We start from the raw sequence: 18,954 nt of genomic DNA on the forward strand, positions 1-18,954 counted from the left end.
TGCCTTGTATGCTTAGTTACAGTTGTTAACGTCCAGTGAGGAGCTGTTTTTGAATTGTGAAGGTGACAACCAGTCACAATCTCAAAGCCAACTTCTAAATTTGGGGATTAATTGGTCTTTGGGCCTATCAATTTCTCCAGTACCATTACCCCCCCTCCTCATCACTAATGCTGTTTCCTTTCTGCACCACATGTGCTCACTTTTTTCTCTATTATCAGAAGGTTTTCCATGCCGTTGTGAGAATATAGTTGAAACATGTTTGTTTAATTTCCCTATTTACTCCAATGTAATTTCTCTTATTTCTGATTGTAAGGGACCCATGTTAACTTTTGCTAATATTTTCCTTTGTTTTATATATCTATTGAAACTTGTATTTCTTGCTAGCCCTCTCTCAAATTCTACTTTTTCTTTACTTGTCATTACATTGATTTTCATTTTCTGAATGTTGAAAATTTTCACCCTTGGATTTCATGATTTTAAGAACCTTTTAATTGGATAGAATACTATGTTTGACATAGCTACTGGGCTGCTTTGTCTATATATTTTGGGTTTAAAGGGGATATATATTATTTGTAAGGTCTGAAGAAGGGTCTCGACTCGAAACGTCACCCATTCCTTCTCTCCAGAGATGCTGCCTGTCCTGCTGAGTTACTCCAGCATTTTGTGTCTACCTTATATTATTTGTAAACTTTGTATGAATTCTTCACAAGATAGTCTTTATTGCTTAGCAGTCAAACCTTTTTAAATCTAGTTTCTCAATGCATCTGATGCCTCGTGCATTTGCAGTTTGCTGCAAGAAATTGGTTTCAGATTGAAAGTAGCTAAGGAGGGACATTACATACTATTTTTCCCCCAGAAATTATTATTAATGGCTGCACCTGGGTTGCACAATATAAAATGGTGCATCATGTAAATCTTCACTTCCTCTATTTGGTTTCTGTTTATAATAATCTCTGGCAGTATATTCTGAGCGGTCGGTATGTGTAAATATAATTCAGAACAGTGCATTATGGTGGTTACAATTAATTTTCGGGTGTACTAAAAAGCCATGATGCCACTTGCATCTGCTCATTTTGATTTTCATCCTGGGATGTAAATAACCTAAAGTTGTGATTCCGACCCAACTTGACTGATCCTCTAGTGTAATATTATACTCGCCTTTTAAACTGTCTAATCTGAGTTTTTGCTGCTGAATGCTTTTCACCTGTGACTACTAATGAGCAATCACAGATGTTATGCAATCTGGTAAAAGTTTAACTTGCCAGAATGAATAATTGCATAGCTATTGTATAATTAAGACAAAACAGTTATTTTTATTCTTGATAAATGTTAACCCGCCATCATTTCTGATTGCTTTTTGTGCTACAGGAAACTAAAGAACTGGGCCGTATGAACAATATCCACAAAGTCTGTTGGGGCAGAAGGGGATTTTTTGGTTAGTTTCTACTGTTAATAAGATGCCGCGATTGTTGTTGCTTGCTTTGTGATCATGTTCTTTAGCAAATTTTATTGTGACTTTGAGCTCCTTAGCAAAGACATTTGCCTGTTTAAATATGGCAACATGGTGGCTTTGTATAGATTGTTAAATGGGGCTGCACCTGTTTTGATTAGGAAAAATACACTTTTTGCTTGCTACGTACTTATTAACAAGTGCTATGTCCATAATTGTTTAGTACATATGATTAGTACAAATTAGTGCTGCTCCCCTGCAATGGATGTGTTCTCCCATTAGGGCGTCAGAAGTACAAAATACAGTGCATTCAGAAAGTATTCAGACCCCTTCACTTTTTCCACATTTTGTTATGTTACAGTCTTATTTTAAAATGGATTAAATTCTTTTTTTTAGCATCAATCTATGCACAAAACCCCATAATAAAAAAGCGAAAACAGATGTTTAGTAATTTTTGCAAAGTAATTAAAAAGAAATAATTGAAATATCACATTTACATAAGTATTCAGACCCTTTACTCAGAAATTTGTTGAGGCACCTTTGGCAGCAATTACAGCCTCAAGTCTTCTTGGGTATGACGCTACAAGCTTGGCACACCTGTATTTGGATAATTTCTCCCATTCTTCTCTACAGATCTTCTCAAGCTCTGTCAGGTTGGATGGGGAGCGTCGATGCACAGCTATTTTCAGGTCCCTCCAGAGATATTCAATCAGCCAAGTCCTGGCTCTGGCTGGGCCACTCAAGGACATTCACATACTTGTCGCAAAGCCACTCCTGCGTTGTCTTGGCTGTGTGCTTAGGGTCATTGTCCTGTTGGAAGATGAACCTCCACCCCAGTCTGAGGTCCAGAACACTCTGTAGTAGGTTTTCATCAAGGATCTCTCTGTACTTTGCTCCGTTCATATTTCCCTCTATCCTGACTAGTCTCTCAGTTCCTGCCGCTGAAAAACATCCCCACAGCATGATGCTGCCACCGCCACAGCATGATGCTGCCACCGCCATGCTTCACCGTAGGTATGGTGCCAGGTTTCCTCCAGACATGACGTTTGGCATTCAGGCCAAAGAGTTCAATCTTGGTTTCATCAGACCAGAGAATCTTGTTTCTCATGGTCTGAGAGTCCTTTTGGTGCCTTTGGGCAAACTCCCAGTAGGCTGTTATGTGCCTTTTACTGAGGAGTAGCTTCCGTTGGCCACTCTACCACAAAGGCCTGATTGGTGGAGTGCTGCAGATATAGTTGTCCTTTTGGATGTTTCTCCCATCTCTGGAGAGGAACTCTGGAACTCTGTCAGAATGACCATCGGGTTCTTGGTCACCTCCCTGACCAAGGTCCTTCTTCCCCGATTGCTCAGTTTGGCCGGGCGGCCAACTCTTTGAAGAGTCCTGGCCGTTCCAAAGTTCTTCCATTTAAGAATGACGGAGGCCACTGTGCTATTCGAGACCTGCAAAGCTGCAGAAATTGTTTTATACCCTTCCCCAGATCTGTGTCTCGACACAATCCTGTCTTGGAGGTTTACGGGGCTTGGTGGCTTGGTTTTTTTCTCTGACATGCACTGTCAACTGTGGGACCTTATATAGACAGGTGTGTGCCTTTCCAAATCATGTCCAATCAATTTAATTTACCACTGGTGGACTCCAGTCAAGTTGTAGAAACATCTCACGGATAATTAATGGAAACAGGATGAACCTAAGCTCAATTTTGAGTGTCATAGCAAAGGGTCTGAATACTTATGTAAATGTGATATTTCAATTATTTCTTTTTAATTACTTTGCAAAAAATTCTAAACACCTGTTCTTGCTTTTTTATTATGGGGTATTGTGTGTAGATTGATGATAAAAAAATGAATTTAATCCATTTTAAAATAAGACTGTAATGTAACAAAATGTGGAAAAAGTGAAGGAGTCGGTATACTTTCTGAATGCACTGTATGCCCATTATTTTCCATGCTGTTTAGAAACACCTTGAACATGTATAGAAACAACTCTAAACCACTGATTTTTGAAGATATCTCATTAATTGTTTGCAGTCCATTAATTTAGGTATAAAATAATTGTTACTTTCACTTTTTATCTAACATTTTGGTTTAAATCCTATTAGCATAAAAGGATCAAATTTTTGTGAAAATATTTTCTGCATTCATCTCAAATTGACTATTTAATAGACACTTTAATTGACTGCCAAAATAACAAAAGTGAGAATTGGATTCCTCTATTACTATCTCATTGTGTAATTTTATCATGGAAGAATTAAAAAAAATATTGGGACGATTGCAAACATTTGTATCCAAATAGCTCTCAATCATGAATGCTGATTATCATTAAACTTATACCAGCCATTGGTAATGTAAATTGAGTATGTAAGCTTATGGCAGAAATACTAATTAATTCAAAGATAATGGTTAAAGAGTTGAGGAATTATTGTAATTCACTTCCTCCAGTGGAAGCTGTAATGTTTTCTCTCATCTCATCTGTTCTTCCACACCAGCGCTTCTCCGATGTCCTACTGTAGCTGTGGTATTCCCTCCACATAGTTGATCAGATTCTCTGCTCTGTTAGTGTCAGTTATTCACCAGCTCTGTCCAACAGAACAAGAATAGGATTTTCCCTGCACCTTTTCCAAGTGGAAGTAAATCACTGCATCACTAGAATGTAAATTTGCAGCCTTGGATGATTAAAAGGGAGGAGATTTAAAGGCAGTGGCTACATCTCCTGCAGTTGCCTGTACGTTTCCTCCATACACCAATTTCCACATTTTCCTTCAGTTCCAACATTTCCAATATGATGGCATAAGCAGATAAATTGTCCCCACTCTTCAGCATTCTGAAGGGACCCTTCCCTCTCAAGTGCTTTGTTGGGTCTCTTTTGATCAATTTCCACATCTCTTACCACCAGCCCTTACAACTGCAGGAAATTAAACCACTGCCTTTAAACCTCCTCCCTTTTAATCATTCAAGGCTGCAAATTTACATTCCAGGTGATGTTGTGATTTACTTCCACTTGGAATTTTATATATTGCATTTGGTGCTGACAATGTAATCCCTCAGTTGTGGAAACCAATTAGATTGAGACTTTGTGTTTGTTATTCGCCATCTGTTGCCATCTTCTTCCATCAGGTCCGCACCCATTTTGTGTCATTCAACCTCTCCTAGTCCCAACCCAATAATAAATATTTCATTTTATTCTCCTCGATTTCGATTCCTCCTTTGACTCTAACTTATTTCTGATGAAAGGTAACTAATCTGAAGTATCAATGCAGTCTCCCACAGATGGAGACACACTTGCAGAATATTTCTAAAAGTTTTCATTTTAGAACTTTGGAGCAGTTAATTCAAGGTGGGTAAAGGCTTCAACAGCAGATAGGCTGAGACAAGGGAATTGGCAACATTGTGGATGTTTCAGTTGAGCCTTGACAATGGAGAAAGCATTGGAAGCTCTGGTTGTAAAACAGTATTACTCGGGCTCGGGCAGCATCCCGAGAAAAGAATGGAAATGTGGGGAATAGAGTTTGTCTAAAGAACACAGGCAATACCTTTTGATCTTTCTATTTAATTCAGTGGAAATTCCCTTTGTACAGGGTGGCAAACAAGTAGTGTGATAAGCAGGTATGAATGTACTCCTGAGACCTTTGATATTATTGGGTGTCTCTGAGAAGTTATATTGCAAATAAGCTGTGGGGAGGGCAGGCACCACCAGTGGTACTCATAGGCCTGGAGCATGTGATCTTTTGAGGTTATAGAGGGATGGTAAGGGTTAAGGTGGAGATGGTGGATGTGCATATATTTGGGCTTGTGCAGATGTGTGGTCAGTAGATTTGTTATATTAATGTCGGTGGTATTGGACACATGGCAAAGAATACTGTTGCCATGGTTTCTGGGCTGCTGCCATTGATTGTAATTTTTGTCTTTCACGTTAAGGAAATCTGTTCTGTTACCCTGAATAATTGAGACGCAACTACATTTTGATTGTCTGAAGGGCAAAGTCCTCTGTGGAGGAATTTGGACTGACTGTATGAAACAGTATATCCAGTTAATTTAAGAAGAGCAGCAGGCAGGAGTAGTGAGATATTTTTTACTGAAGACAGTGATTCTAGGCCTCAATGTGATCTAACCAAGTCTGGCATTTGGTAGCTTTGTCATTTGTACTCGAGGTTTATTATTTCAAGAGTCAAGAGTGTTTAATTGTCATATGTACCAAAAACAGAACAATAACATTCTTGCTTGCAGTAGTATAATAGGTCTGTAAACACACTACTCATAGGTAACGCAAAAAGATTTAAAAAAGTTCAATAAATGAGCAAAAAATATTAGTGCAAAACAAAAGCCAGAAGTCCCTAGTGCAAACGATAAATTTTGGAGTTTAGTTGGTGATTGTGGTGTTCAATAGCCTGATGATTGTTATTCTTGAAAGAGGAGGTCTCGGTTTTCAGCGCCTCAAAAAGACAGCCTTAAGGGAGCAAGACTTAAGAGAGAAAGACCTTTGACACCAGATCTCATACAGCGACACTCAATGAATGAAACATATTGTGTTTCAGGTCCCTGAGAATAATATCATAATATCAGGGAATGAGCTGCAGATCCAGTTTGAGAAACCACACACACATTTTCTCAGTATATTGTTGAACATAATCTGGCTATTTTATTATAAAATGCTTCATAGCGTGAGAATCTTGCAAGCTTTCAAGGTGTTGGGAAATATTTTTTACAAAATGCATTTGCAGAATTAACAATGTTTTCCTCATTATTCATTGGGGATGTTGGCCTAATACTGTGCAAGAACACTGTTTCTAGAAGCAATTAAAAAAAAAAAAGAAAAGAATTTTAATTGCTGGTGGGAATCAAATACAATGTTGCTCTTGTCACACATAAATGAATTCCACTGCCACGTAGAACTGTTTTTGGACTTGGCAATTAATATGCAAATATGCTGATAAATATTCATTAAAATGTCCAAACTGAACAGTAAACTTAATTGTACGCAAAATTAGTTTTGCTCTGCCATTAGAGATGTTGCCAGCTTGTTAGTAGAACAGAGATTTGTACGACATTAACAAAGCGTATGCTGATTAAATTTCATTATGGAAATTGGTGGCTGCAATCTTTATTTCCATTTAGTAACAAAATTAGCGAATTGTAATGGCTCTGTTGCTGTGACATTGAAAATCAGTCAAGTCCTGTAGTGCTGTAGTGCAATGTTTCTTATTGCCAACATTACTGAAGTCATGACAAAGATTAGAAAGGTACTGTTTCCACCTGTTTCTCTGTCCTTGCTCTTTCTAACATTTAACCATTGCAATGTGCAAACTGCAGGTGATGAATTTATTGTATTGTATTAAAATATGGAAAATGCATGGATATTTGCATACTAGTGATTTAAAAACCTCATTCAGTGTATACTTGGAAGAATTATTCATATATCGTTGGCTTTTTTTCATTACTTCATTCCTTATGATTACTCTTGGGAAATTGTTTGTCAATTGTTGTGCTTGTTAATTCCTTAATTATATTTTGCATATTTGATCTGAGATTGAAGATAACGAGTATCTATCTTTTGCTTGACCCATGAGCAAAAACCGGTGGCTTGGAGCGCAGATTTGAATGATCTGAATCTTAAAAACACCCGTTCAGACCCTAATCATAACGTTGATAGAAAATCTTCTTTTGCTGTATTTACACCAAAGTGTTTTCATTGCCCTCTTCAATGTGAATTTATTATCATTAGATGTAATAAATTTGCATTGTCAGTGGAAGCTATTTGCATTATATTGGCATGTGAATTTTCCGCCTTTTTAAAATCCATTTTCCGCGCCTTTCGCATGATTCCCGCTTTTTTCACGTTGCCAAATAAACTGAGAAATTGGATCGGAAAAAAAAAAGAAAAAAAAAAGATTTATAGACTTGTAATGAACACTAGGGTTCCGCTAGAGGTCGCTAGGGGTTCCACGAGAAATCCCCTCCGCGCGCCCTGGAAGTCTTCCTGAAAATGTGGCACCTAGGCTGGGCAAGGCAGCCAATCTCTACCTTATCGGGACTTCCATGGCTAATTTGTCAATTTGGCCGCTAGAGGTTCCATGAGAAACCCCCCGGCACCCTGGAAGTCTACCCGAAAATGTGGCACCTAGGCTGGGCAAAGCAGCCAATCTCTACCTCATCGGGACTTCCATGGCTGATCGGTGGGTTGAATTTGCAACCTGCGGCTGGGGCTCTGGAACTCCAGCCCAGCTGGAGCCAGCACCTATCCCCATAGCCGATCCTTAGCCAGCTGGATAAACCAGCAAAGCTCTGGAACCAAGAGTGCCAGAAAATCAGTGGTGGAACTGTAATGAGTAAATATTAAATTTAAGTGCAAGATTATATAACTAAATTAATTAAGACAGGGTTAAAATATTTCAAGAATAACAATCACCTTTTTGGGCTGATTATCAATTAATGTGCAAATTTACTTCAAAATGTTATTAGTATACAGTGACATATTCACATTATTTTGTAATGTCTGTTTTTACTTTGAAATGCACTAAGAGGCTTGAAACTGGTAATTTTGTGTGTAAATTTTCCAAAAATGTTCCAACTTTTTGACCCCCGTTGTACGCCTCGCCTTCAGTTCTTTTCCTCATTTTTTTTACCTCATTCACATGCCTGATTATAGCGATGGATCAGATTGTGTTAATGGGTAGGAGGCAGCTGTGTAGAAATGGAGGTCAGTTGCCGATGCATATGCTTCCTGTCCCATCCCTGGGCACTTACTAGATTATGCTGGGTAAACTAGATTTTGGCCTCTTCAGTTTTAGAATCTGTTGTGGCTAGCTGGCTGGCCTCAATCACTTGAATGGGCAACATTGGGGCTGCTGATTTTCACTAAAAAGGTAAGTGGTTTGTATTTTGCTTTATTTAAATTAGTATTCATATTTTTGAGTTGAATGATTTTTCAGTTTATTTTTTGTTTTTTTAAAACTTATGTTTTAACGTATTGATCATCATTCAGAACAAGTGAGAAAGGCTTTCAGAAGTTCATGAGGGTGGTCAGAGGGCAGAGTTTTACTTCTCATTGGCAGCGACAGAGTCACTACTTGCAGGTTGCTCCACATTGCAGAGCGGTTGTAGGGGCGAGCCCAGCAGAATGTTTGGACCCGAACACTTGTAAAAGATATGTGTGACTCTAGGCATTTCTTGAGAAGTAAGAATGTGCAAAAAAATGAAGTTAGTAGGTAGCTTTCCCTTTCCCCTTCCCCTTCCTGCATTCCTGCTCCTTTATTCAATAATATCTCCGCTGATTTTTGTTTTTAACCCCAGTGTCACTTTCCTACGCTAACCCATGGTCCTTTTTTTAATCAAATTTTGAATATTAAGGGAATTATATCTCCTGAATATATTTAGCAGGTGAACATCTTTGTCCTCTTGGGCAGCACGATTCATTACTCTTTGTCAGAAGAAATTTCTTCTTGACTCCTGAATGGATGGATGGTCCTTGTTTTCAGATTTTGATGTTTGGATAGAGATAGCTAAACAGTAGAAAACATAAACTCCAAATCTAGTCTGCCAAGCCCCTGAAGAACTTTGCAATGAGATTACCTTTCATTCTACTAAAGTCTACACCAGGGGTGTCAAACTCATTTTAGGTCACGGGCCGGAATGGGCAAAATGCGACTTCATGCGGGCCGGATCAGTTGTGCACGCGCGAACGCATGCGCGCTTGCTCCCACAGCTTTCCTTGCCGTTGTTTTTTCAACCTGCTTTCAAGTGTCTCAGTCTCTGCTATAACTACAAAGTGTTTCACTTTTCGAATTTTGTTTCTTATGGAGTCCCGCTGAGTTACTCCAGCTTAATCAGGTGGGGGGGGGGGGGGGGGGGGGGGGGGGGGGGGGGGGGAGGGGGGAGGGGAAGGATAGGGATAGCTACATAGGTTGGGAGGGAACAAAGACTCACCAAAGGGTAGGAAAGAAAACTGCAGATGCTGGTTTAAGTCGAAGGTACACACAAAGCTGGAGTAACTCAGCGGTTCAGGCAGCATAGCTATGGTCCCTCGCATGGGCCCTGGCTATGCCTGCCTCTTTGTAGGGTACGTCGAACAATCCCTGTTTCTGGCGTACACTGGCCCTATCCTCGAACTCTACCTCTGCTACATTGACGACTGCACTGGTGCTACCTCCTGCACCCATGCAGAACTCACTGACCATCAATTTTGCCACTAATATCCATCCTGCTCTTAAATTTACTTGGACCATCTCTGACATTTTCCTACCGTTTCTGGATCTCACCATCTCCATCACAGGAGACAGACTTGTGACCGACATTTACAACAAACCTACTGACTCCCATAGCTATCTTGAATACTCCTCTTCCCACCCTGTTTCCTGTAAAAATTCTATCCCCTACTCCCAATTCCTCCGTCTACGCCGCATCTGCGCCCAGGATGAGGTGTTCCATACAAGGGCATCAGAGGTCCTCATTTTTTAGGGAATGGGGGTTTCCTTCTTCCGTTATAGATGAGGCTCTCACTAGGGTCTCCTCAATATCCCGCAGCTCCGCTCTTGTTCCCCCTCCCCCTATTTGTAACAAGGACAGAGTCCCCCTTGTCCTCGTCTTCCACCCCATCAGCCGTCGCCTACAACATATTGTCCTCCAACATTTCCACCACCTCCAACGGGATCCCACTACTGGCCACATCTTCCCATCTCCACCCCTTTCTGCTTTCTGCAGAGATCGTTCCCTCTGAAAGTCCCTGGCCCACTCGTCTCTTCCCACCCAAACCACCCCCTCCCCAGGTACTTTCCTCTGCAACCACAGGAGATGCAACACTTGTCCCTTTACTCCCCCATCCAAGGACCCAAACAGTCTTTCCAGGTGAGGCAGAGGTTCACCTGCACCTCCTCCAACCTCATCGACTGTATCCGCTGTTCCAGGGTCAACTTCTCTACATCAGCGAGACTGAGCGCAGGCTCGGCGATCGTTTCGCTGAGCACCTCCGCTCTGTCCGTCTTAACCAACCTGATTTTCCAGTGGCTCAGCATTTAACTTCCCCCTCCCAATCCCAATCTGACCAGTCAGTCCTGGGCCTCCTCCATTTCCAGAGTAAGGCCCAGTGCAAAGTGGAGGAACAGCACCTCATATTTCGTTTGGGTAGCTTACATCCCAGTGGTATCAACATTGACTTCTCTAACTTCAGATAGTCCCTGCTTTTCCTCTCTATCCCCTCCCCTTCCCAGTTCTCCCACCAGTCATCCTGTCTCCTACTACATCCTATCTTTGTCCCGCCCCATCCCCTGACATCAGTCTGAAGAAGGGTCTCGACCTGAAATGTCACCCATTCCTTCTCTCCAGAGATGCTGCCTGACCCGCTGAGTTACTCCAGCTTTTTGTGTCTACACTCACCAAAGGGTTGCATATTGTGTAATCTGGTAAATCAGAGGTGAAAAGTAGAAGCAAACAAGGGCAGCTGGATACGTTTGGGGCGCTACACTGAATGGATCAGCGTTGTCTACCCTACTTTTGTCGGCAGACTGGCCTCCCTGTCGGGGAGGGGAGGCGGGGCGGGCATGACGCTCGCACGCTCCAAAGCTGTCCTCCATCAGTCGGAGGGCGCGGTCAAGCGCGGTCACCTCTAACCTCTTTCTCCTCTTCCCCCGTTCTTTCCCTCTTTCCCAACCTTGCACTGCAGGGGCCAGCAATGCTGGGTCAGAAGGCGGACTCGGGTCGAGGGGACCTGTCGGGTTTGCTTTTCTAATTGCATGTTTTCTTTGCATACTTAACTTTCTTACCAACGGTAAATTTTGCAGAACTGTTGTCTTTGGGTGAAATATATGAGACCATAGCACAATGACCTGCTTGCAAGTGTCAAGACAGTATTTTTGTTTTTAATGCCACAGGTTCGAAACAGGAATTTGGACTAAAACATGTCCATTTATCTTTATCAAAAACATTTTAAATTCTACATTTGCACAAATTTACTGCATATTCCCCAGTATGTGACTCATGCCCATCATGACGTACATCCACATATACTTGTTTTCTTTTATGTATCCATAGCATTCTGGTCCATTAAAACAAATTTTCTGTGGATTCCTTGTTCCTTAATTAAATTGTCTGTGGTTCGTGCATCAGTATGCAGTATAAGGCTAATTTCTTTGAGGCTCTATCTTTACCCACATACCAACATCTTCTCAAATATATGTAATTGATATTAAAGGGTTTAGAGATTTTTTTGAAGTCAGTTTTGTGTAAAAGCTAGTTTAATAATATCTTTATAACTATTTTCTGTCTTGAGTTTAGTTTAGAGATACAGCACTGAAACAGGCCCTTCAGCCCATTGGGTCCAGAGTAAGGCCCAGTGCAAAGTGGAGGAACAGCACCTCATATTTCGTTTGGGTAGGATTACATCCCAGTGGTATCAACATTGACTTCTCTAACTTCAGATAGTCCCTGCTTTTCCTCTCTATCCCCTCCCCTTCCCAGTTCTCCCACCAGTCATCCTGTCTCCTACTACATCCTATCTTTGTCCCGCCCCATCCCCTGATATCAGTCTGAAGAAGGGTCTCGACCTGAAATGTCACCCATTCCTTCTCTCCAGAGATGCTGCCTGACCCGCTGAGTTACTCCAGCTTTTTGTACATCTTTGGAGTGTGGGAAGAAACGGAAGATCTCGGTGAAAACCCACGTGGTCACGGGGAGAACGTACAAACTGCGTACAGATGGCACCCATAGTCGGGATCGAACCCTGGTTTCCAGCGCTGTAAGGCAGCAACTCTACCCCTGCGCCACCTTGCTGCCCAACGAGTTGCTGCAGAGTTCTGATAAGATCTCATCATCTTTGGGATCTTGTGCATCAAATGGCATAATCTTCCAGTTGCTCAACCTTGAGATTGAAAAAAAACTGCTCTTAGCTGTCAATTACACAATTTAGAGCATCTAAATTAAACAGTAATTAATCAAACTGAATTTTGATCAGAATAGACAAAGGGCACAAAGCAAGCCCAACAAGGTTATGGGGAGAAAGCAGGAGAATGGGGTTGAGGGGGGAAAGATAGATCAGCCATGATTGAACGGTGGAGCAGACTTGATGGGCAGAATTCGTCTAATTCTGCTCCTATGTCTTATGAACTTGGGTTGAAATTTTATTCTCTTTTTTTTCTGGGCCAAGAATTTCCCTGCAATATCTAATTTCCCCAAGGAGGCGTCATGCATTAACCATTGAAAGCCTCTGCTTCAAACATTTATATTGCATTGAATCATCTCACTGGGCTTCGTTGGTGCCAAATCGCACAAGACCATGCAACCTCTCAGAGCTTGGTCAAAGGGACGGATTTTTAACGAGCTTTGCAAGGATAAAATGGCGGGGTAACTCGTGGGGAGAATTCGGAACTAGAGGGTCAGCCCTTCTACAGGCAGGTTGAAAGGCATAGGTATGTGATGGTGAATTGTAAGGCTGGAAGAGGTAATTGAAACTGGAAGTGGGATCGTTATCATTATGCCCTTCGTGATCAATGGCACCAAAGGAATTGCCGTTGTCAATTGTCTTGGTAACTGAAGATTTTAATATCTAAAATAAACTTTAAAAAAAAAAGGTTTGAAAACCTCACCATGCATTTCACAAATGTATGATTTAAATTCACCCACTGAATTGCTCATTTTATTGTTTGGTATCTTTAATAGTTTTCCCTTGCCAGACTGAAGGTACTTTCTAGAGTGCTTGGTAATTCAGCTCATGGTCATACTTGTGCAGGAGCTACGTACACTGCTAAATTTCAGACCTATTCTGTGAAAACTAGTCGATGTATAGCTGTACTGTAAACCTAATTACAGAAATACTAACTGTGTAAGGTTCTTGAATTTTTTATGACATGTTTTTATTTCAACAGTACCCACAACCATTGCAGCAAGATATTGTTTCTATTGCTTTAATTCTGTATTGAAATGGAATGGTATATACATTTGATGTATACAGCAACCATATATCCGTTAACATAATGTAGAAAGAAGTTAAGCCAATCGGCTAATGCTTCCTGAATAGATTTGGTTTTGTTTATTGCTACGTATACTGAGGTACAGTGAAAAGCTTTTTGTTGCGTGCTATTCAGTCAGCGGCAAAACTATACATGATTGCAATCAAGCCGTCCAAAGTGTACAGACACAGGATGAGGCAAATAATGTGCAAGATAAAGTCCCGTTAAGTTCAATTAAAAAAATAACACAGCGAGCGGAGAAAGAAGACAGGAGAGGAAAAGTTGTTGTGAATAACTGATTGGAATTTTGTCTTTCATTCTCTCTGTTCTTCTGATTTGCATAGAATCTAAAATGAGCAATCCGTCAGAAGCCATCAAGCCTTCCTTGGATGGTAATGAAGGGAGCACAGGTAGGGATTGTTTTCATCTATTAGCTCTGAAGTGATATAAAAAAATCTTCAGGAACAATGCATATTCCATTTGGTATAAATGTCACTTTTTTGTCGTCGGGCTGGTTTGAATTGTTTTTAATTTGGTCTCAATGCCATGCATGCAACAAAACTATTGGAGTTTAATTTAAACATACAGTATACATGCAATAATAATAAATACATTAGTGAGTCCAAAATAAGCGAATGGTGCTAGATTGCAGTGCGGAGAATTGAAAAAGTTGGTTGGAATTATTTGTAAATATTCTGAAGTCATGAAAATCGTCATGTGGAAAAATTAGTGCTTGTTTTCATTATCCTCCAGTCACATCTTTCCCTCCCCTCTGCTCTCTGCAGTGAGCATTCTCTCTGTAACTCCCTGGTTTGATCACTCCCCCCCCCCCCCCCCCCAATGTCCAGCACTTTCCCTGCAACTGCAGCAGGTGCAACACTTGTCGTCACACCCCCTCCCTTGCCGCCATTCTTGGACCTAAACAGGCCTTAAGAATCAGGCAAAAATTCACATGCACCTCTTTCAATGTTATCTACTGCATATGGTGCTCATGATGTGACATCCTTTACGTCAGCACGACCAGGCCTAGACTAGGTCATAAGGTTGTACGGTCATAAGTGATAAGAGCAGAGTTAGGTCATTTGGCCCATCAAGTCTACTCTGCCCTTCAATTATGGCTGATCTATCTCTATCTCCTAACCCCATTCTCCTGCCTTCTCCCCATAACCCCTGACACCTATACTAATCAAGAATATATCTCTCTCTGCTGTAAAAATATGGTCAAATTGTCACGCATTAAGCTGAAAGTTGGTGCAGACTCCAGAAAATTATGGAGATATAGGAACTGTGAATACTGGTTTGCAAAAAAGACACAAAGTGCTAGAATAATGCCGTTGGTCAGGCAGCATCTCTTGAAAACATGGATAAGTGACGTTTCTTCAGATGAAGGATCCCGAACCAAAACGTCACTCCAGCACTGTCTTTTTTCCCTCAAAAATGAAGTTTTAGTCGCCTTATTGCAGGTCTAATGTGGGATGTTACTATGTGCGATTGTGTCATTTGGATTTGTAAAAAGTTAAGGTTAGGTCTGTGCATTGTACTGGCAAAGATTATGATGGCTGACTTGAGAAAAAAACAGACACACTGCGCGGTCATGGTGGCGCAGCGGTAGAATTGCTGCCTTACAGCGAATGTGGCGCCGGAGACCCGGGTTCGATCCCGACTAAGGGTGCTGTCTGTACGGAGTTCATACGTTCTCCCCGTGACCTGCGTGGGTTTTCTCCGAGATCTTCGGTTTCCTCCCACACTCCAAATATGTAGACGTACAGACAGGTATGTTGGTTAATAGGTGTGGTAATGTAAAAAAATTGTCCCTAGTGGGTGTGGGATAGTGTTAATGTGCGGGGATCGCTGGTCAGCGCGGACCCGGTAGGCCGAAGGGCCTGTTTCCACGCTGTATCTCTAAACTATTGGTAACTTTGTCTTATACTCTAATTTCAGCGTCTCACTTTTTTTGTCTCTCTATGTTTGTTCTTTCTCCAGGTGTGCAAACAAATGGACTGGATTTCCAGCGGCAGCCCATCCCAACAGCAGGGCCAATCACAACAGCTCAGGCCTTACTGGGACAACTACAGCAGGTATAATGTGCTACGGTTAGGAGGGGAAAAAGTTATACAGTGTGAATTTACTGATTTAAGAGAATTGGATTTCTGGGGGATCATGAAGCCTGGGATCCTAGAATCCCTGTGTCTTTCTCTTTCAAGGTAATAACTTACTATGAATGGAATAGATTAATGTATGCTTGATTAGCATTTATTATTTTTTATGCCCAAATATCTGTGATAACGTGCACTAATTCAATATTCCGCCCAAACCAATGCTTGGCCACTAGACTGGTCATGCCCCAAAGTTGGAAAATTGCTTTTCTGTCGCTGCTGCTCATTTGGGGGATTTTTATGGACATCGGTGGTTATGGGGGAGGTTTGCAACACATTAACCCCAGATTGTCATGCATAAAGGTACTCATGACTGTATGAATCCATTGTTAACCACCTGGCCAGCAGTTAGTTAAACAAATAGTTGTGGCCTTTGTATTTTGCAGAATTATAATTTACTTCAATGAGGACAAGTTGATAGTAGTCAATAGAAAATAAAAGATGGTCTTGCTTTGAAATCTTCAGTTAGGTAAAGATTTTGAAGTACGGCACATTTTAACTTTTTTTAGAATATTGGGGCCATGTTGGCTCCCTTCTGGTCACAAGTTGATCATGTTGAATTAAGCAGCTTAGTAGCACTGATCTGTGCAAAGATTTTATGTTCAAGTTGTTGATGCTGAAGATTGGACATGATTTCACTTTAGCAAATCTCACAATGTTTTGAAGATTCTTTGTGATTTGTGTATTTTGTCCCTTGCTGAACTGTCAGATTGATAATTTAGTATGAAATGAGTGGTTGGTGTTTTATAGTTAATTTGAGATTATACTTCCTTTCTTTTTTAAAAAAAAGCAAAGAAAAAACTCAAATCTTAGATATAGTGAAACAACTTTGCAAATTAAAGGTAGACACAAAGCTGGAGTAACTCAGCGGGTCAGACCGCATCTCTGGAGATAAGGAATAGGTGACGTTTCGGGTCGAGACCCTTCTTCAAATTAAAAATGTATCTTTTCATGTCACGATTACTTTAGTAAGTCTAATTGTTCTGTCTGTCTCCCAGAAGTAGCACTATGATTGAGCAGTGTTCTCCGAACTCCATTACATGCAAGACATTTATAACATACACAAAATCTGTCTCAGTTGTCTTCTGAGATAGAAGGATTAGATATGAGGTAGTTTAGTTTTTGCATTGAAACAGAATTGGCTTAATGCAAAATGAAGTTTCGTGAATTTCAAACTTTTTTTATAAGATTTGCTGTGTATACTTTGAGTAATGTAATGTTCATTTTAGCTGTGCACATGTCGACTTAGTCTGCTGCTATAAATGACGAGCAGTGCTCCTTTTCAGATTTAACATAAATTGTGTTTCTAATCAAAATAAAGGACTTCAATAATATGGTGGAATGCTGTTAACAGCCCACAAAAGTAGAGCGCATATGGTATGTTGGAGTAGCAGTTTTCAGGTGTTCTTGTTTGTTGCATTTTGAGGTTGTCCGTTGAGGTTGGTCAGGTTCTGTATTAAACTTCTTTGGCCTCTAATGAGCCTCGAGACAAAATATCTTGCTGCTCTGGAGTAAAACCTAGTACTGTTTTAGCATCAAACAATTTTCACTACTTTAATGAATGTGAACATTGTGGTCTTAGCAGAGAACTGTTCATACGCATACAGATGGAGGACTGTTTACATGGACTTTTTAAAAAGTTGCGGTGGTCTGTGAGAACATTTATAGTGTCATACAGCAGAGGAATGAGCCCTTTGGCCCACCACCTTCATGCCAACCTTTTTGCCCATCTACACTAATTCCATTTCCCCGTCCTTCTGTGCTTTGCCTATTTGAGTGTCTTGTCTAAATGCCTTTTTAACTGGTAACTTCTCAAGAGTCAATTTATTTTTATCTGTCATTTTTTTGTTGATTTCCTCCGGTTGTCATCTTAATTAAAATGTTTTTTTCATTGTATATGTATACTGCATTGTCATTTTCTTGTCACTTTAGGTTAACTACATGTCAGATGTGACGAACAGATGCTTTTATGTGAGTTTTCACTCCTATAACATTTATTGAGGTTATGGTTGGGGCTATATACAACTGTTGCTTGTTTGGACATGCAAGATTTGAAAGAAATTTCAATTTGTATAACAGTTTTTCCTGCCACATATTTGTATACAAAAAGAACCTCATCATACTCAAACCTTGAACTTTTTATGTGCTGGGTGCTTAACTCCGTTAAAAAAGATGAAAAATAAAATGCTTTTAGAAGAAATAGGACATTAATTGTGTGGAAACTGGAGTTTTTAAACCTCATGCTAATTGTCACTTTAGAGGTTTCAGTCGAGCCCTTGAGGCAATTTTCCTTTCACAAAATTAATTTGTTTTCCCTAGTCCTTTTCAAGCAACGAGATGGGGTGGAAGGACTCTTATCTTAAAATTGCAATTTATAATTTTACAAGAGATTCCAGAAGATTGTTTTTTTTTTTTAAGATAGGTATATCAGAGCTTGATATTGTAATGGTGTACACTGCCCTCCATAATGTTTGGGACAAAGACCCATCATTTATTTATTTGCCTCTGTACTCCACAATTTGAGATTTGTAATAGAAAAAAAATCACATGTGGTTAAAGTGCACATTAATCAGATTTTATTAAAAGGTGTTTTTATACATTTTGGTTTCACCATGTGGAAATTACAGCATGTAGAAATTTATACATAATCCCCCCATTTCAGGGCACCATAATGTTTGGGACACATGGCTTCACAAGTGTTTGTAATTGTTCAGGTGTATTTAAATGCCTCCTTAATGCAGGTATGAGAGCTCTCGGCACCTAGTCTTTCTTCCAGTCTTTCCATCACCTTTGGAAACTTTTATTGCTGTTTATCAACATGAGGACCAAAGTTATGCCAATGAAAGTCAAAGAAGCCATTATGAGACTGAGAAACAAGAATAAAACAGTTCGAGACATCAGCTAAACCTTAGGCTTACCAGAATCAACTGTTTGGAACATCATTAAGACGAAAGGGAGCACTGGTGAGCTTACTAATCGCAAAGGGACTGGCAGGCCAAGGAAGACCTCCACAGCTGATGATAGAAGAATTCTCTCTATAATAAAGAAAAATCCCCAAACACCTGTCCGACAGATCAGAAACACTCTTCAGGAGTCAGGCATGGATTTGTCAATGACCACTGTCCGCAGAAGACTTCATGAACAGAAATACATGCTCAACTGCAAGAGGCTACACTGCAAGATGCAAACCACTGGCTAGGCGCAAAAATAGGATGGCCAGGTTACAGTTTGCCAAGAAGTACTTAAAAGATCAACCACAGTTCTGGAAAAAGGTCGTGCACAGATGAGACGAAGATTAACTTATATCAGAGTGATGGCAAGAGCAAAGTATGGAGGAGAGAAGGAACTGCCCAAGATCCAAAGCATACCACCTCATCTGTAAAACACGGTGGTGGGGGTGTTATGAATTCTGGAGTGT

The 18,954-nt window shown here is 40.5% G+C and overlaps 1 protein-coding gene across 4 annotated transcripts in view; it reads left to right on the forward strand.

Annotated features, from left to right (window-relative positions):
• pou2f1a (POU class 2 homeobox 1a) overlaps nt 1-18,954 on the forward strand; it is a 106,103-nt gene that overhangs the window by 23,468 nt on the left and 63,681 nt on the right. For 2 of the 4 annotated variants that reach the window (XM_078409037.1, XM_078409038.1), the window contains exons 2-5: nt 1,369-1,435; nt 13,725-13,790; nt 15,364-15,458; nt 17,469-17,507. In XM_078409037.1, coding sequence (XP_078265163.1) covers nt 1,369-1,435; nt 13,725-13,790; nt 15,364-15,458; nt 17,469-17,507 — 267 coding nt within the window. The remainder of the gene's footprint in view (nt 1-1,368; nt 1,436-13,724; nt 13,791-15,363; nt 15,459-17,468; nt 17,508-18,954) is intronic. The other 2 variants (XM_078409040.1, XM_078409041.1) reach the window with 1 other exon arrangement.

The sequence above is a fragment of the Rhinoraja longicauda genome, chromosome 12 (genome assembly GCF_053455715.1).
Source record: "Rhinoraja longicauda isolate Sanriku21f chromosome 12, sRhiLon1.1, whole genome shotgun sequence".
NCBI lineage: Eukaryota > Metazoa > Chordata > Chondrichthyes > Rajiformes > Arhynchobatidae > Rhinoraja > Rhinoraja longicauda.